This window comes from Aulostomus chinensis, chromosome 3 (assembly GCF_037954235.1).
Source record: "Aulostomus chinensis isolate RoL2024-O1b breed Wild chromosome 3, RoL_Achi_v1.0, whole genome shotgun sequence".
In the NCBI taxonomy this organism is placed as follows: Eukaryota; Metazoa; Chordata; class Actinopteri; order Syngnathiformes; family Aulostomidae; genus Aulostomus; species Aulostomus chinensis.
In genome coordinates, this window is record NC_141322.1 from 1,572,116 (window position 1) to 1,592,927 (window position 20,812).

The following is a 20,812-nucleotide window of genomic DNA, read 5'->3' on the forward strand; positions in this document are numbered from 1 at the left end:
ACTCGCCTCTCTACAGAGACTTTATAGGTAATCGTAAAGCGCGAAAAAATCCCATGGCGTTTGGTGTGAACACACCTCAAGTGTTTGGCTTTCTTGTTGTGTGCTTGTGTTGAAGTGCACCTTTCACTCGTCACGCTCCTTCTTACAGATGTTTCCCACTACATCAAAGACACACCAGCCTGTACTAAAGCGCCATGTTGACGCGTGCCACTGAATTAACAGGAAGTCGCAGCAACGGAAGTACATGTCCAGCACTTTAAGTACAATTGCAGTTTCACCATCGATCAACCTGTTGAACACCCACCGGACTGACAGAGGATTGACTACAACTTCCAATAAGCAAATAAACAGACTTTTGGAAGAAAATATTCCAGAGTCCCAGGTTACGTCCTCAGGTGTCCCGTCAGGTCAAATTAAACCTGAGTCACATGATGAACGTGCAGTAAGCTGACGTTTCATCTTCAGAAACTATGTGAGAGTCTCACATCTGGACCTTTTCTTTTCCTCACCCTCCAGTCAACGTGCAGTCACATCATACTTGCCCCCCAAACCCCCAGCTTTATAAAAAAATATCCATCGTCGTCTTCCGCTTATTCCTCACTAGTAAGGGTTGCGGGGGGGTGGAGCCTATCCCAGCATCTATGGGCGAGAGGCGGGGTTCACCCTGGACAGGTCGCCAGTCCATCGCTGGGCCAACACACAGAGACGAACAACCATTCACACTCACATTCATACCTACAGTCAATTTAGAGTCTGGATTAACCTGGTCCCCAAATTGATGTCTTTGGACTGTGGGAGGAAGCTGGAGTACCAGAGAGAACCTAGCAGGAACAGGGAGAACATGGAGACTCACCCAGAAAGATCCCACGCCCGAGCTGGGACTCGAACCCGGAACCTTCTTGCTGTGAGGCCACAGTGAGGACCGCCGCTCCACCGGGCAGCCCCATAAAAAATATCTTCATTTGTCATACATGACTTTTGAATTTAAGACCAGAATAAAATAGTAAAATAAACCAGGCGGACATGTTACACTATGTTACACTTTGCTACACTATGCTACACTATGTTACACTATATTACACTTTGCTACACTATGCTACACTATGTTACACTTTGCTACACTATGTTACACTATGATACACTATGTTACACTTTGCTACTCTATGTTACACTATGTTGCACTATGCTACACTATGTTACACTATGTTACACTATGCTACACTATGTTACACTATGCTACACTATGTTACACTATGTTACACTATGCTACACTATGCTACACTATGCTACACTATGTTACACTATGCTACACTATGCTACACTATGCTACACTATGTTACACTATGCTACACTATGTTACACTATGCTACACTATATTACACTATGCTACACTATGTTACACTATGCTACACTATGTTACACTATGTTACACTATGTTATACTATGTTACACTATGTTACACTATGCTACACTATGCTACACTATGTTACACTATGCTACACTATGTTACACTATGTTACATTATGCTACACTATGTTACACTATGCTACACTATGTTACACTATGCTACACTATGTTACACTATGTTACATTATGCTACACTATGCTACACTGTTACACTATGTTACATTATGCTACACTATGTTACACTATGCTACACTATGTTACACTATGTTACACTATGTTACATTATGCTACACTATGCTACACTGTTACACTATGTTACACTATGTTACACTATGTTACATTATGCTACACTATGCTACACTATGCTACACTATGCTCAATCCCAGTAGACGTCGTTTTCTCTATTTTATGTGCTGTAAAAAGATGCATGTTAGATAACATACATGCCAGTACAGTGTGTTTTTGCTAAGCCCAGCATGATCTCACCGGTAAAGCTTGGATGTGTGTAAAAGGAAGAGTCTCCTTGGAAAAAGAGCGAGTGGCACTTTACTGAATAAATATGAGTGAAAGCAGCTGCTGCAATAATCTTCCATTGTCTGTTTATATTTGGAGGAAGCATCTGCTCAGGTAGTGAAAAATGAAACGGTGGCAAATAAAACATAAGCTTAAAGATCCCTTTTTTAAATTTAAGACTCATTTATATGCAAAGAAACCAAAAAAATGGCAAAGGCGAAATCCTGACCTGTTTCCCCCGTGGATGTCTGATTTTGTGAAACTAAATATGAGAGAGTTTAACACAAACACCAAAAAAACACTGCTCAAAAATGTCGGGCGGGGTCTTCTAGCACGCATCCTGATCCTGATGGGGGGGGGGGGGGGGGGGGTCTGAACAATTAAATCACAGCAGTGAATTTTCTCAGTACAACCTTTGTCGCACTGTTGTGATATTTATGAGACAAGATGAACAATTCTTTTGGCTTTGGATGGAAATTGTCTCCATATTTGGTGTGAACACAACATTACGCCAGCCAGCTCAGCAGAGGCTGACGTTAATATCCTGGGAGGCCTGTTAGACTGAGCTCAGGGCAAAGAAACCCCACACGCACCTAGTGGCGCAAAACCCTGTCAAATAATTTCACACTGACAGAAAAGTATCTGGGAACGTATTAATAGACAGGTGGAAGCGCACAGCTGCAGCTTCACGCGCTCATTCACAGGTGGATGTTTACAGATTTCTGTACTCATTGACAGAAGTACAGCAATGGAACGCAGTAGTAGATGAGAGTATGCAGATTTATTCATGCAGATTCGTAAATATGTTGACAAATGTGATTACACTCAGATTTCCTTTGCAGATTCCTGCACTCACAAATCTCCTGTATTGTTGCACAAATGGAGATCCAGTTGCACAGCTCCTTAAAGACTCGATTTTATTTCATCAGGCAGTCTCATTCATCATTTTTCAAATGATACCGAGCCTCATAGGGTACAGCCACACACAGTATTAGTATTGTATTATGTTAATATCAGTGGAGATTTTCAGGAATAAAAAAGAAACCAAGAGGAAGGAAATGAAGAGGCGCTACTGCAGTCGCTGGCTGCGCTGCGTGTGGTGTCTGAGGTGCGCTGGGGGCCGGTGGGCTGAGCGCCCTGCAGCGGGGCGGAACACAGAGACACGAAGCGCCTCTGAAAAGAGACGTTACGGCAGGATTTTGCCTTCTTTTTAAATCGATACTGTTAAAATGTAGGTTGGAGTCAAACAGCACAGAAAAGCTTGGAGCTTCTGTTGCTGAGTTTAAATTACCATTTAGACTCACTTCATGGACTCCAGCACAGCTCTGCCCTTCTCTGCTGCACTTGTCTTGCTCGCTACATCACTCAAGCTTCTGTGCTAAGTGAAATTATGAAATTAATTTGGTGCAAAGTTTTAAAAGGAAACCCAAACAGTCATTACTGTATGAGACACGGAGCTGGGTGCTTTCATAAAGACACGCTTTAATATGCATAAGGATGCTGTCTAGGAGCGAGACACAGCCTCGAACCGCTGATGTACCCAAGACTGACTCTGACAAGCCTTTTAATGATGTATGAGGATGAGACGCATCTTTCTGTAGGTGGAGACAGGAGACAGAGCTGTAAGTTGGAGAAGCTGAGATTAATGAGAATGTGGCCTACTCAAATAGTTTCCGCTCTCTCTGTGTGTGCTCTGTTTTGCTCTTGTTTGGTCTGTGTCAAGACTTTGTGCTGCTGGTGCTGGGTCACAGCAGGAGCAAAAGAACTGCAGTTGTTCTGGGCTTCTCCAACGACTAAATTAGACAAATAACTGGAAATGTGGAGGAGCTGGAGTCGAACATGCCTCAACTCTGCTAAACTATAGCTTTCAAAACTATTTCTCTAAGTCTCACATCACTTCCTCTGACACATCCCTTCATGCTGTATTCTTCCCTGCAAGTTGCTGGACAACTGCATCCATCTGCCTCCTCGGTGATTTATTAACATCCTCATTTATTCAACAACCAACTCAAACCAAACAGAAAATCAGCACGTTGGTGCCAGCGTTGCAAAGTATTCTCCCTGGTTCACTGTGCTGCATGAGACCGTGATTCTGGATACCTACTCTGATACCCAGGCCTGCATCTCAGCCAGTAAATCAAAGGATTGGTTGCTCAGTTGGAACCCTCGGAGAAACGCTGCTATCCTCTCCAAAGCTGTCTCAGGGATCGTAACTAGAGAAGCAAAGTGAACAACTGCAGGTTTCTTTAACCAAACAGATTTCTATATAAAATGAGAAAGTGATCAAGACACAATCCAAACTGACTTCCTGCGATATGTGTCTGGGATTAGCGAGCTAACTGGGGTGGCAGGGTCTCGTTCCAGGACTGATAAACGACGGAAAAGGGAAAATAAAAAAACAGGATTCTGAGTTATTGTTGTCTTCTAATCATGTTGGTTCTTTTAGTGTTATCATGCTCTGAATCTCCACGGACGGCTCCTGTATGTCAGCGACTGCATCACCAGCTCGTCCTTGTCACTGGAATATTTATGACGTTTGGCTCTCAGCAGAAAAATGATTCTCAGCAGTATTTCAGTGCGTTTGCGATCGGTGTTACTCACACGACTTTCCTGACCCTCACACATACGAGCTAACATTCTCACTCGGAGGAGGCATTGTGTGCGTAGAGGGAAGAGCACATAACTGTTGTGAAACTCTTCTGGATATCAGAGTGTTTCATCTTTTGGCTTTGCTCTTAAACTCATGAAAGCAACGTGGCTTCAAGCTAGAACAATGCTGGGGAACTTCTAGGAGTGACTTTGCTTTCATACTGACTTCAAAGTATCAGTCCCCAGAGTTGCTGAGAAAGAAAGGAACATGAATGTATATGAGGTGTATTGTGTTCATGTGCCCATCACTCACTCACTCACTCACTCACTCACTCACTCACTCACTCACTCACTCACTCACCCACTCGCTCACCCACTCTCTCACTCACGCTCTCTTCCTTTCTTTCTTTAGCATTTTTCACACCAGCCTCTAATGATCTTGAACGCATCTTCATGCTCTCTCTGTCTCACGTGTCATCCAACCTCACCCACTCTGCTTGTCTGTCTGCAGATCGAGATCCAGAGAACAGCTACTCAGATTCCATACATTGGTGATTGGATGGGAGCCTACTTTGACCCTATGAAATTGAAGATGATGTTGCTATGGAAACTGCTGGTGCTGCAGTCACTTACGGGTTACCTTGCAGGTAAAGTACCTTATTAAGAACTTTTGATGCATGCCAAAGCTACCTGTTTGAAGTATTTATTCATATGTATTTGGGGCAGATGATGGGATGAAAGCCAGAGTTTAGAAAGGTGGCACCCTCAGAATTTTAGCCGCAAGAAAACAGATTTTATGACATGATATGATCCAGTAAGAATTCACCCACCAGAAATGACAGTGATGGAAAGCAGCAGGGTGCTAGTTAGGATGGGCGAGCCCTGTTCTCAGATGGTCCAATCCTGTCGATTGGATATCGCCAGTTCATCCAACTGCTGAGGGGTGGGAGGAGTTATGTCACTGACAGGCAGCGAGCATGCTGGACAGAGAAGTTGTGCTCGTGGCGAAGAAAAATGCAACGATGCATACACAAACGCTACAGTGGAGATGGTTCGGTTCCAATTTACATCGTAGAGAACAGGTGAGCGCTGTTATTCATATTCAACCAATCATCTTTGGAAAAAGCGTCCAGTTGGTCGAGCTGATTACCGATCTGGTCGGCAGGCGGAGCAAGCCTGCTACTGTCGCTCATCATGGGTGACACTGCAGTTTTATTCTGAGTTGGTGTCGTATGTGGTGAGCGAAAACATCCTGATGTGAAGGAAGGAAGGACTTTTTCACTGTTGCTTTGGGTCTCACTTCACCAGTGAGAGGGAGTTTCTTTGTGTCACAAACGTAATCTAATGTAGTAAGCGTGAATTCTTACTGCTGGAGGAGCTCTGGACCCAAGGAGACGCTTGAGGCAGGGACGAGCAGGTGAAGGTGACCGGCTGGCCGAGGAGAGACGCACCAGCAGCTGAATGTGGACCACGGCGTTGGTCAGCTGGACAGCCTGGTGATGTGTGGAGGAGGAACTGCGTATACTGAGGAACGTCTTGGGGAATTCAGGCTTCAGACCGCTAGAGGAGCGCAGAGAGAATAAACATTGATCAACAGCCTGGTTGCTGGAGGAATAAACGTCATGGTGTGGTTTTCTTGGTTCTGTGTTGGAGTTCCAGCTGTCAGTAATGGAGGAGTCTGGTTCAGTTCCTGGGGTTGGTCACCGTTTGTCGCAGCAGTGATTTATGAACCACGTGTGGTTGATAAGCAGATGAGACGCAGGTGTGGAGGCAGGAATGATGGTGTAAAGTGTGTATCTGTTCACCGCATCATGTCAGAAATGGGTCCCTTGTGGGCTTCTGTAGAAGCACCAGGGTGGGCTCTGTGGGAGGGGACCGGGCAGACCAACGCCACGTCTTAATGGACTTTATGGGAGAGTTCTGTCTCCTGCAACGTTTGCATCGCACCAACTATAACAAAGCTACCTGGGTCCATTTGTGGAGCGACTAAAAGTAACGTTTCATGGAACTGTCCCAGCGTGAGGGACTCCTCAGGCAAAGAGCTTTCTAATGAACAGATCAATGAGTCAATAAAATGTGTGCCACGTTATGTGTAAGAGAAGAAGGAGGTGCTAGAAAGGAGGTTCCATTTGGGTTAATTTCTCAAAGAAGTCCGAATTCAGTAGTAAACCCTGTGAGTCCTTTCAAATGTCCATCATTCACTCATTGTGCACTAAAGTTGAGTGATGGCTTCATTTCGCAGCGGCGCCAGTTTCAGCCGGAGGCTCCGTGGCATTGATCACGCTGTGATGGAGGACTTTAATTTGTCTCCTTTACAAATGGGATGGTTCACCAGAGAGCATCTGTTGAATCGCTCTTCGTGTTTAATCAACAGATATTATCCAGAAAACCCTCCCTCGAATTACTCAGCGCAAAGCCGTCCTTGACCTCCTCTGCAAATGAGATGGGAACCGCGAGCACTTGTTCTCCGTTATGTGGGTTGTTGCTCGTGTTCTCGTCAGCTCGTCAAGCGTCGAAGGGTCAGCGGCCAAGCACACACACTCTTCACCGGGGTCGGTGTGTGTCTGCTGCTCATCCGAACAGCTGCATCAGGGGGTTACAGGAACAAATCAACTTCTTGGGAACTGGAAAAATGTCACACATTTTCAGCAGTTTTTTATGCGAATGTTGAACACAGTTGTAGTTCTTTTAATGCACGTTTGAAGGAAGCGTAATTGGCCGTTTGCCCTGTTGGGTGGGGTCTGGTGCAGGGTCTCGATCTGCTCGTCTGGCTCTCACAGAATGATTGACAAGAGGAGAACCAGTAAGTTTGGATTCAACTCTGCTTCCCGCTGCAACATCGGCGACGCTCACATGATCTCATTCAAGTCCAGACTGCCATCAGATACACACACACACTCAGGTCATTTTCTGCTTGCGTAGTTTACATTTCTGAACCAGTGTTTCAGTGCATCTTGCATTTTCATTTTCTTTGATGACCATTTTCAACACCAATAACGTTACAACAGCTATCGGATGGTTTCAGAGCGCCGGTAAAGGCTCCGGAGGGATGAGGAGCACCGCAGTAATGGCATCAGGCTCAATAACAGGAGTCTCTGGTGAGGTGAAGAGCTTCTCATCACTCCACTACAGCCCTGCTTTTACTGGTCTGGTGCATGCAAACATGGGAACAACAACACAAAGGGGTTATGTGGTTAGAATGGATGAAGACAGGACTTAATCAAATCAGCCAGAGAGTGATGGGAGCCAGCAGACGCCGCTGAGCTCTCCTGTTTCTGTTCACTCCACCCAGCTGATGGAGGGACTGGGATGATCCTCGTCAGGACAGAATTCCTGCTTCCTGCCTTTAGGCTGGAATTCTGCTGCTTCAGCAATGCAGAAGTTTTGCTATCATTTAAAGAAATTGTCTTGCAATGTATCCATCCACCCATCGTCCACCCATCATCCACCCATCATCCACCCATCATCCACCCATCGTCCACCCATCATCCACCCATCATCCACCCATCGTCCACCCATCATCCACCCATCGTCCACCCATCATCCACCCATCGTCCACCCATCATCCACCCATCGTCCACCCATCATCCACCCATCGTCCACCCATCATCCACCCATCGTCCACCCATCGTCCACCCATCATCCACCCATCGTCCACCCATCATCCACCCATCGTCCACCCATCATCCACCCATCATCCACCCATCGTCCACCCATCATCCACCCATCGTCCACCCATCATCCACCCATCGTCCACCCATCGTCCACCCATCATCCACCCATCATCCATCCATCATCCACCCATCCATCCTCCACCCATCCGTCCATCATCCATCCACCCATCCATCCTCCATCCATCATCCACCCATCCATCCTCCACCCATCCGTCCATCATCCATCCACCCATCCATCCTCCAACCATCCATCCATCATCGTCCACCCATCATCCATCCATTCATCCACCCTCCAGTTGCTAGGTGGCCTCTCTACCTCTGAGTCATACCGGCCTCATGTCAATTATCACAATCAATGTATTGTGATACAATCATGATGGGAGTCCCTGTGAGTCACACTCACACACACACTCACACATACACACACACTCACACACATACACACATATACACACACTCTAGTCAAAATGCCAGCTGTTTGAGTAGAAATATATAGTTATATTTTATATTATGCAATATTATATATACAAAATTTTATATATTGTTATCTATTACTATTATATTTATGTATTCATTATTAATTGTACATTTTATATATTATTATGATTAAATATTATCATATATGTTATAATTTATTACACATATTATTATATATATTATTATGCAGGGCGGCCCAGTGGAGCAGTGGTCCTCCCTGTGGCCCCCCAGCAAGAAGGTTGTGGGTGGAGCCCCGTCTGCAGCACGGGGTCTTTCTGGGTGAGTCTCCATGTTCTCCCTGTTCCTGCTGGGTTCTCTCTGGTACTCCAGCTTCCTCCACAGTCCAAAGACATCAAGAGGGGACCAGGTTAATCCAGACTCTAAATTGACCGTAGGCGTGGCTGGGAGAGCCAATGGTTGTCTGTCTCTATGTGTTGGCCCTGTCAATAGTTTGTCCGTTTGAAACTATTGACTTTGGAACAGCAGTTTATAATGACGTGAAAAAAACAGTAATTGATGCTCATAATCACAACAAAGTGTATTGGCTTCTCACTAGCAGCAAAAAAGCTAATGTTAGCACTCCCCCCCGAGTGTGGATGACCACTATAACCGGTCAGTAATCACGGCCAATGGCTGGGAGAGACAATGGTTGTCTGTCTCTATGTGTTGGCCCTGACATGGACTGGCGACCTGTCCAGGGTGAACCCCGCCTCGCCCGTAGATGCTGGGATAGGCTCCACCCCCCCGCAACCCTTAATTTGTAGGAATAAGCGGAAGATGACGATGGATATTATGATGCAATATTACTATTGTATACTGTTAAATATCATTATAATATATTATAACTATTATATATTACACATTATTATTATTATTATTATTATTGTTTTTGTTGTTGTTGTTATTATCTGGTGCCAGGCCTGACAGGAAGAAGCGTCTCAGTGTACAGCTGAGGGGATCGGCCACCGCCCTTCTAGTGTGGCTGTTAAAATTGGAGTTATGACTGTCAGATGTACAGTAGTACTGTCAGATGTAGAGTAGTACTATCAGATGTACAGTACTACTGTCAGATGTAGAGTAGTACTGTCAGATGTACAGCAGTACTGTCAGATGTAGAGTAGTACTATCAGATGTACAGTACTACTGTCAGATGTAAAGTAGTACTATCAGATGTACAGCAGTACTGTCAGATGTAGAGTAGTACTATCAGATGTACAGTACTACTGTCAGATGTAAAGTAGTACTGTCAGATGTACAGTACTACTGTCAGATGTAAAGTAGTACTATCAGATGTACAGTACTACTGTCAGATGTACAGTAGTACTGTCAGATGTACAGTACTACTGTCAGATGTACAGTACTACTGTCAGATGTAAAGTAGTACTATCAGATGTACAGTACTACTGTCAGATGTACAGTAGTACTGTCACATGTAGAGTAGTACTGTCAGATGTAGAGTAGTACTGTCAGATGTACAGTACTACTGTCAGATGTAGAGTAGTACTGTCAGATGTTCAGCAGTACTGTCAGATGTAGAGTAGTACTGTCAGATGTAGAGTAGTACTGTCAGATGTACAGTACTACTGTCAGATGTAGAGTAGTACTGTCAAATGTAGAGGAGTACTGTCGGATGTAGAGTAGTACTGTCAGATGTACAGCAGTACTGTAAGATGTACAGCAGTACTGTCAGATGTAGAGTAGTACTGTCAGATGCAGAGTAGTACTGTCAGATGTAGAGTAGTACTGTCAGATGTAGAGTAGTACTGTCAGATGTACAGTACTACTGTCAGATGGAGAGTAGTACTGTCAAATGTAGAGTAGTACTGTCAGATGTAGAGTAGTACTGTAAGATGTAGAGTAGTACTGTCAGATGTACAGCAGTACTGTAAGATGTACAGCAGTACTGTCAGATGTAGAGTAGTACTGTAAGATGTAGAGTAGTACTGTCAGATGTACAGCAGTACTGTCAGATGTAGAGTAGTACTGTCAGATGTAGAGTAGTACTGTCAGATGTACAGTACTACTGTCAGATGTAGAGTAGTACTGTCAAATGTAGAGTAGTACTGTCAGATGTAGAGTAGTACTGTCAGATGTACAGCAGTACTGTCAGATGTAGAGTAGTACTGTCAGATGTAGAGTAGTACTGTCAGATGTACAGCAGTACTGTCGGATGTAGAGTAGTACTGTCAGATGTACAGTACTACTCTCAGATGTACAGTACTACTGTCAGATGTCGAGTAGTACTGTCAGATGTACAGTACTACTGTCAGATGTACAGTACTACTGTCAGATGTAGAGTAGTACTGTCAGATGTAGAGTAGTACTGTCAGATGTAGAGTAGTACTGTCAGATGTACAGTACTACTGTCAGATGGAGAGTAGTACTGTCAAATGTAGAGTAGTACTGTCAGATGTAGAGTAGTACTGTAAGATGTAGAGTAGTACTGTCAGATGTACAGCAGTACTGTAAGATGTACAGCAGTACTGTCAGATGTAGAGTAGTACTGTAAGATGTAGAGTAGTACTGTCAGATGTACAGCAGTACTGTCAGATGTAGAGTAGTACTGTCAGATGTAGAGTAGTACTGTCAGATGTACAGTACTACTGTCAGATGTAGAGTAGTACTGTCAAATGTAGAGTAGTACTGTCAGATGTAGAGTAGTACTGTCAGATGTACAGCAGTACTGTAAGATGTACAGCAGTACTGTCAGATGCAGAGTAGTACTGTCAGATGTAGAGTAGTACTGTCAGATGTACAGCAGTACTGTCAGATGTAGAGTAGTACTGTCAGATGTAGAGTAGTACTGTCAGATGTAGAGTAGTACTGTCAAATGTAGAGTAGTACTGTCAGATGTAGAGTAGTACTGTCAGATGTACAGCAGTACTGTCAGATGTAGAGTAGTACTGTCAGATGTAGAGTAGTACTGTCAGATGCAGAGTAGTACTGTCAGATGTAGAGTAGTACTGTAAGATGTAGAGTAGTACTGTCAGATGTAGAGTAGTACTGTCAGATGTAGAGTAGTACTGTAAGATGTAGAGTAGTACTGTCAGATGTACAGCAGTCCTGTCAGGTGTACGGTAGTGCTGTCAGATGTGCAGTTGTACTGTAGTATTCAGTATTTGTACTTCACCCCTACTGAGGCACCCTGGCTCTCTCCTGCTCGGCGTCATGTCAGTTGCAGGCCACATCCTGGTGTCCAGCTTCAAAGGTCAGCTGACTGTTCCACGGGCTGCCTCATGTTAATTGGGTGTGCCTGAGCCTGGAGCAGGTCTGTGCCCTGACGGCGTCTCCCAGCGCCTCGGTCAGCCTCTCCAGTGTCCCGCCGCGCTCGGCCCGTCCTGCTGCTGCCCCCTGACTCTGCTTCCGTCCAGCGTGTGACAGCGTGGTCTTGGCTTGTGTTCCCTGCTATGCCCGTTCATCCGCTAGGAAGCTAATTCCCAGGGATAATGGGTGAGTCAGGTGATTTGATGAGAGCTCAGCGGGGGACAGAAGCCATTTCAGAGCAGACTTTGAAGGTTATGTGAGGACTGTCACCCCCCCCCTTTTCCTAACATTATTATTTGTCTTTTCATGCATGGGAATGTCTTTGATGCCGAGGCAGCAGCAGTGGATGTGGGCTTGCATCATGGGAGCAGCAGGGGTTAATGAGGACACAGCCGCTGCCTTTCTAAATTGCCGAGTGAGAGCAGACAGTCCTGCTGAGACGGCCATGAGCTGCAGCCGTGAAAGGTTGGCCCTCACACTCAAATTAGCTTATCCTCCCTGCAAAATTCACCGACCTTTGAAACGTCCCCCTTAAACAATCTCTCAGGGCGCATATTCCAGTCCTTCTACGTTTCCAGCTGAAGCATCTGCAGGTCTGCAGGAGGACGTTTGTTCTCTCCCTCCTTGGAGCTGAACGGCTCCTAGGTGGTGTTGATCACTGGGAACATGCAGCCGTGACGCCCATGCAGAACTAAAACGCTTGTTTTTCATGGGCTGCTCAGGACGGATTTGTGGGGGAGCTGCACAGATGTTTATTGCGGTTTCAGTTGTGCTCCTCAGCCTGGGGAGTTCTAAGATGATTGTTTTTATGCACAAATGAACAAAAATGCTTGATAACTCAGGCGCCAGTGGAACCTAAAAATCCAATTACATTTTGAAATTAGTCACCTGTTTGTTCACTAGGTGACCAGACTGCTGGTGTGGGTGACACATGAAAAACACAACAGGAACGTTCCGGCCCCCGTGAGACACCGAGGGCGTTTCACAGTCGTCTCACGTTTTTCGTGTTTTCGGTTTCAGTCTTGATTAGACCTCACTCACTTCCCTTGGGCGAGCCTGGGAAAATGACCCTTTCAAAGTTTTTTTTTTCATTTCAAACACTTTTGTTAAAGCACAGTTAACTGGAGAGAAGTTAGCCGCTGTCACACCCTGGTAGCAGACTGGGCCCTGCAGGTGAGGACAGGTGAGTGCAGCAGTCCCAGGTGAGGGAGGAGAAGACGTCTCCACATTCACCGTCTTCAAAGTTCTCGGTCCTCCCTCAGTGGCAGACCAGGCACACTTCTGGTGTCGATATGGGGATGAAAATTGATGTTAGAAATTTGTACAGGTTTTGATTTTTGTCGTCTGATTTTTCCTCCAGTTCGTCCTCATGCGCTTTCTGGACTGGCCAGACACTTCTAGAATGTTTCAATTTGCTTACATCATGAAAAATGAATGAGTGAGAGTGCAGTGTGTGAATAACATTGAGTTCAGGCACATTTGTCAGACACAAACACACACCCACACCCACACCCACACCCACACACACACACACTACTCTTTGTAATTGGTGGATGGCTTTATAGCAGCTTTGACAAGAAGAGTGTAGTTGTTGTGTGACCTGCACAGCGCTCTGCAGATATAATGAAGTCACGCGTGGAGCCAGAGCAGCGATTGGCTGATTGGCCTCAGCTGTCCAGCTCACACACATCATCTGTCACAGCTGGTTGACTGCTGCCGGACCGACAGGATCCAGTAGCAGACGTGGGTGGAGGAACAAGGACCAGCTGAAATATTTGATGTGTAGAAATCAAAGCAGCAACCAATCCACTGCTGCGCCGCTTGTCTTCTGTTAGCGGCCATCGGTGCAGCGCGCTGCTCTGTCGTGTGACACGTAGCTGGCCGAGAGGCTCGCCGCTACGACGACTGTAGTGTGTATTTGTTTCACTAACATTACTTTTCCTACACGCACATGTTTCCCTCACACATCTGGAGTGTTAATTCGCCACTCATCGCCCGGCCTGTTCCACCTTGATGATCGTGGCTTTTACTACGTTTCACGCTCTTGTGCAGATTTTTCACCAAGCAGCTTTGTGTGTGTGTGTGTGTGTGTGTGTGTGTGTGCGCGCGCGCGCGTGTGTGTGTGAGATGTTTGAGTCGAGTTTCAGATTAAAGGGACGAGCTGGCTCAGTATTATCTGGCCACACACACATTTGACGTGCGCAGCGCTGCTGTGGGAGTGGAAGAGGCTGGTGTGTTTCCGATGTGTTGGAAAGTGAAAGATGGTTTTCTTGCAAAAAAAAAAAAAGGGATTTTAGGAAAGACAGAAAAGCGAAATGGGAAGTAAATGGACACCAGAATAGAAGTCAGCGGGAGGTGAGTCTGGGGTCAGGGGGAGGCTTCACTTCAGAACACAGAACCAGAGTGTGAGTCGGGATGTGGCGTCAGCCGTGACGCACATGAGAAGTCAGATTGTGGCCATCAGATAAGTTGAGTTGGCAGGAAGCCTCAGATGGTGGCTACGATGTCAGCATGTTGACCGTTAGCCTTGGCTCTCAACCACATGGTTGGGCTGTCTGCTGACTGAGCTGCTGCCTCTGTCTCCATCATCGCCGTCCTCACGTGTGGCAACAACGAAGCATTCAGACGCACTGACGCTGAAACTTCCTGGAGTCCCTCGCTTCCCTCTGACGAGGCACCGGTGCAGCTCACATGTTGTGAACTATTTTGATAGCCGAGCACGAACGCACCATCAAGACCTTCAGAAAGGCTGCATGACGTCTCAGTCATCGGCAGTACCACAGACCTCAGACGCGTCCCTGACGCCCCGGACCCTGAAATTCAACCTTTTTTTAACAAAAGCAAGATGTGTAGTGGAAATAAAAGCTGTATTTAGAAAAAATGTTTTTCTTTTTGCCATTTGATAAAGACTCATCAGTACAAGCAGGGACCCTGGTGTTCTGTTCCCTCTAAACACTCTAAAGATTGGATTAATATTCATCCAAACAGTCTGTGAATAGCAGCTGTTCCACAACCTGTGAAATATGACGACAGATTTGTATGCACTGTTTATTTAATTCATAATTCAACAGCACACTGTGTGTGTGTGTGTGTGTGTGTGTGGATATGTTCTCAAAACAGTGTTAACTTTCCAAGACCTATTCCTATTAAAAACAAAACAGATTGATGAAAGGATTCTGGCTGTTTCAGTCTCACTCATCTGAAGGAAGCAGCTTCTCTCTCATCATCACCAGCGCAGCTGCGTTCTTTCCTCAGCTCTGTCAAAATCTCTACTCCAGTTTGTTGAAAAAGCAGCAGCTTGAAAGACAAGATGCTATCAACCCTATTTCACAATTTTGCGACCGGCGTGATATTGTCGAGGGCAGCTGTGGTGTTAAGGTGGCTCAGATGTGGGCGGCGGCGTGAAGAAACAGCGCTCCTTCCGCCCCGGACCACAGCTGAAGGAGACCAGGACCTTCAGCTGTGTAGGACTGAGATCTGCACACTTGTTATCAATGTGGTTACAACACACCTACACGGTTAACATGTACAGCCTACCGGCAGTAGGTGGTGTACGCGTACATGTGTATACATTAGTTATGGCACTGCACAATATTGTTATGATACACCTGCCGTCGAGCCGGCAGTGATTGATGGCGCGGCAGCAACACGTATGAACACACGTGCAGGTTTCTGGACTCAATAATCCAGAGTCCATTTAAGGTCAGTGGGCTGTTTGTTGTTGAGTTTGCTTGAAGTGGAAGAGTACACACACACACACACACACACACACACGCACGCACGCACATAGGAGGAGATGTATTTATAACATAATACAATATAATATAAATTTATGTATAAAATATGATATAAGGAAGCTTTGTTCAACTGACGACTGTTTGTGAAGCACTCTTGCTTTTATTCAAGGCTGCATGATTTATCACACATCTCCCCGGGGTGCTGGCCTGTGTCATCACATCAGTGCGGGCTGCTCGCCACGGAGCTGCTCTGCTGTATCTCAAGAGGAGCAGGGCGCCGCGGCTCAGAGGAGAAGTGGCCATCTAGCAACCACAGGGTTGCTTGTTTGATGCTCGCTTCCTCTGGTGACTGTCAGCGTCGCCGATGAGTACGAAGAGGATGAAGTCGTGTAGTCGTCATCTTCTGGAAAAATGCAGAGGTTTGGATTTACTAAAATCTGCTGACATCGTTTGCTGCAACCTCCCATGTGTAGATGTCGAACGCTGTGATACTGCAGTGGTCTTGCTTCAAGAAAAGCAGCAGTGTTTGATTACTCCTGATTGCTTTAAGAATCTTATTCCGTTAAACCTCTGAGTGGAAGTCCAGCCGTCCGTCCCTAGCTTGTTCTTAGTAGCTAAGCTAACTTCATTCCATCTCTTGTCTGTGTTGACAACCTGCCAAGCGCGTCGGCGTCAGTGAATGAAGCCTCGCACTGCTGCAATGGTGGTTAGACACAAGTTCTGACGTTAAGAGGCTTCACTTCCGCTGGACAAAAAGAAATTGTTTCCTGTAGGGCTGCAATCAACCAAAGAAATTCTTGGTCGACTGAAGCCCTCAAATTTGGACTAAAAATCGACTCATTTGAAAACTCTACTGTGTCAACTACCAGCTCAAACCTGCTGAGGAACATCGAGACAGTTGTTTGTGTCAGGTTCTAACAACTGAGCGACGCCATCGTTGGTCCTGACAGAGCCAGACTGAACACAGGAGCTCAGCTGAGACACAAATAGACTTTGAACTTAAAACTTTACTCTTAAACACGAAAGGCAAGAATTTTTACAATTAAAACAAAACAATTATTAGACTAAAACACTGAAATGTCAAGTCTGATGCGTTCATGTACTCAAAACTGACAGGCAACCTGAGATGGACACGTTAGCTCGCCGTTTCTCGGTGACACGTGGTGATTGTGGTGGAGCTGTGACATGAAAACTGGTGTTGGCAAACTTTGCATTCGCCTTTTGTTCCATGGTCTGTTTTCATGAAATGCTGCCACGCTGCAGACGTCTTTGACGTGGGGGACGAGGACTGACTTGGAATGAAACCGTCCAAACTAAACAGACATTCATCAAACCACCAGACGTGGGTCTTCTAGTCCTCTTCAGTCTGTCTGTCTCGAGTGGGTCGGGCGAGGCCAAAATAGCAAAACAAGGGGGGTGTTCAAACAGGGGTGCTTTGAAAACACCCCCATTAGCACTTGGTACTTTCCTCCTGATGAAATTAACGTGGCAAAAAATCGACCAATCAGAATTTTGGTCGAACCAGAACGTATCGACGAAGGCAAGTAAGAGGAGGAACCTTGTACCTCGATGACAGCCCTAGTTTCCTGCTGGTAAGCGACAGGATTGACTGTATGCTCATGCTCCCTCCAGTCAGCTGAAGTCTGTCCAGGTCCCCTGTAATTCAGAGCTCGTCTTTCTTCTCCAACACTTCTATATTTTCGCAGCTCTTTGGTTTTGCTGGATGTACGTGGAGTTTTTCTGTGACGTGAACCTCGTCAGCATTCATCCAAAAACTCGAAAGACACCTCTCTGGGGGGTTTTCTTCTTCACTGCCTGTTTCAGCCATCGTAACGTTTCCTGTACCGCCATCTGCTGATGGAAGCACTGAAATACTTGATGGGATCTGACGTGACATGTCATGCACCTCAGAACAGGTGTCGACTTGTTTCGTTGTGTTACTGCGCGTGAATTTGTAAAGATTGTCCTTGAAGAACAACTAGTTTGAGAGTTGCAGCTCCGTCCCTGTCCCCCACCTACTGGTTTTTACTGAGCTTCTGTTCCCCCACCAACACCATGACCGCCACTACATGAAGAACCCTGGTCCCTCATTACTCTCCACTTTTGCAGGCCTCCAGCGTGTCGACATACAGTACATCAGAATAAGCAGGGCAGAGTTTCTGGAAAGAGCTTTTTCAAATGTGATTTTTTTTTAATGGTTTGAGAAACAGAAATGAGATTCCACTCACATCTCTCCTCCCGGTGTAGAGGTATAAATCTCAGCAGTCTGTCTCAATACCAGGATGCTGCCTGAAGTTGCATTTTATCTATTCTTGTCTACGCCACCTGGATATGCGTTTAAAAAAACAGGTCCCAATTTTTTGCTGTATGTCAGTGTGATGTATTCCTTAAAGGGTTTCTACGATATCTATTTTCCACCCAGACGGCTGTAGAATTGTTCACGGGCGCAGGCACCGTCTCTGCTGCTGGGGGGAGCAGCCGAGAGAACGGCGGCTCCTCTGATGCCACCAAACACATCGGCGTGATGACCCTGAACACTGATAATTAGAGATGTCCTTGTGTCACATTGTTGCCCCTCTCGGTGATACGCTGCAGTCATGCTCTCTGACAAATACATGTTATGAAAATGTCCTGGAAGGGAAACAAGTCAAGTATGTTGCAGTTGTTTTAAGGAAATATCATGTATGAACAGTTTCTGCAACCTAGACAGCCCAGTTTTATGGAATAGTATTTATTGCCAGAATAATAATCCTGAATTAAAACTGTTCGCGTCACATCCTCAGACATAAAGGGGGCGGGTCACACACCTCTGCCACGCCCCCTTAGACCCGCAGTTCAGTGAAACCCAAATAGAACCGCCCACAAATAACCACGGTCCAGGCTGGGGGTGTCTTAGGTGGCAGGGGAACGCCCAGGTTCCAGAACACGTGTATTAGATGAAAACCGTTGAGAGAAAGATGTTAAAGAGCTGGGGGGGGGGGGCGGTTTTATGTACTTCACACGTCCAAATGAAAAGCAGAACGTGAAAAATGTTGGGACACTATCTGACAAATTATATCATTAACCTGCTCAATGTGGTTTTCATTTCCTGGTGCTTTTAGCAGACCAGTGAGTGTGAAATGGACCCTCGCTGCTAAAACATATTCCTCAGATCAGAGTCCTGATGGGAGAAAATGAATATTCCCAGCCCAGTGCACTGCTCATGTGCTGTGACAGAACTATCTATCCTAATAAGGACGCGTGAAAGATCCGGCCGCTTCCTTCTTACCTACACCATCAAACCAGTTCTTCCTCAAAGTTCATGTGCTGCTACAGGATGGGCTCCACCAGCGGGGCCGTGCGATCGTCCTCAACCGTCGCTGAGGACGCGGTGTGTGATCAAGCCCGCCTGGAGGCTCATTTCTAGGCCGGCACCTCAGAAGGTGTCCCACCTTCACCAGCTCTGGAGGATTTGGAGGTTGTCAGGGAGTTGATCAAAACCTTTTTTGACAAAGTGGACTCGCTGCTCCTCAGCCCAGTTTTAGTTTGCAATTGGACTCCAGGATGTGTGTGTTTGTTTAAACTGTCACTTGTCAGCGCTGGAACTGCTCTTTGACAGACCAAAGCAGCTCCGGTGTGAGCTCGCTGCAGAGCGGGAGCTCGCTGATGAATAGGGAGCTCATATCCTCTTATTTGTAACCCTTCCCTGTCACTGTCGACTGCAGCCTGCATTTATTTTTAGATGATCACCGTACAGATACTCGGGATGTGCCAGACTTTGGGGAAGCAGTTATTTAACATTTTTTGTATTCCTGGAAAAAAAAAAAAGTTTATATGTCACCCACACCACTGACAAAGCAATAAAGGAAGTTTATATATTAGAAAAGTGTAACACATTTGAAGCGAGAAACTCACAGGTGTGGATTGATCCCCATCCTACCAGCGCTGCAGAGTGTAGCGGTCTGGCGGGCGTCTCTGGTGCACCGCACAGACCATCTGCACGGCAGCCTGGCGGTGATGGATGCAGTTTGGTCTGATAGCCTCGTCCCTGCAGCCCCAGCAGATGTCAAGCTGGAGGTTTCGGATTTCGGGGTCCCACACAAATTGTGCGCTATAGTTTTCTGCCACTTTATCAGAAATGAACCCCTTCAGGAAAATTAACATCCAAGACGAATTGCATACACAGAGAAATCGAAATTCATCAACTTGCCTGTTCGCGATACACTCGTCCTTCTGATTTAACAGGAAACTACTGACGCCTGCGTCATCAGTCACACGGACGCTGGTCACAGAATCATCCAAGAAGTCGCCATAGAAACTGTTTGCAACAAACACTTGGCAGCTGATTGGATGAGCCATCTGTGTATCAGCGTCCACCACAGGCTTCTGTGCTTCTTCAGCCAGGCAGGTCAGCGAGCTGCTGCAGAAGCTGAGACAGTCGGCGGCAGAAGAGTGACAACAGAGTTGCCATGGAGAGGAGTCCTCAGTGGCGTTCTTTATTCCTCTTCTAAGGAGGGAATACTCTCCGCTCTGATGTGTCTGATGCTTTAGCAGCAGCTATGCTCACATCTTCACTCAAGAAAAACAAACAGCCACCAAAATACTTTGTTTACGTGAGTAGAACTTCCTGGATGAGGCGAGCAGATGTTTGGAATAATGTGCTGAAGGCGTCTGGTGTGAAAGCACCTGGATTCCGGCGTAGGGACACGTGATAACATCCCAGATATTTGTGTTTTTTCATTTATGCATATTCGTCTAGTGATTATCGACCCAGTTCTGCTCACGTCTCCTTTTTCTGAGTGATAAATATGAGATTCATGGGCCTCTCTAAACGGTGGGTAACTAAATAAAAATGTTTGCAATGTTTACTTTTCCATTATGTGGGAATGTGAATATCATTCCAGGTATCCTTCTACAGATAATAGCAAGATGGGTTCATAGCAGCCCCATCAGTTGTAAAAAATATCAGCATATTACATATCAGCAAAAACACCAACATTGTGCATCCTTAAATGTCAGGCTCCCTGCTGAGGCAAGCAACCAGAGGGAAACCACAAAACAAGCAACGTCTCACCTGCAGTGCCCCAGACTTCCCGCTGACTTTCCTGACACTCACTGGCGAGGAAGCTCACCACAAATTTCCTCCAGGCACGCCGTCGTCTGTCCTGGCAG

At 46.0% G+C, this 20,812-nt stretch overlaps 1 protein-coding gene across 7 annotated transcripts in view; it reads left to right on the top strand.

Moving 5' to 3' along the window:
- Positions 1-20,812, top strand: part of cntn4 (contactin 4) — a 150,596-nt gene that overhangs the window by 8,051 nt on the left and 121,733 nt on the right. For all 7 annotated transcript variants that reach the window (XM_086197551.1, XM_086197557.1, XM_086197574.1 and 4 more), the window contains exon 2: positions 5,021-5,156. In XM_086197551.1, coding sequence (XP_086053677.1) covers positions 5,069-5,156 — 88 coding nt within the window. In that variant the 5' untranslated portion in view covers positions 5,021-5,068. The remainder of the gene's footprint in view (positions 1-5,020; positions 5,157-20,812) is intronic.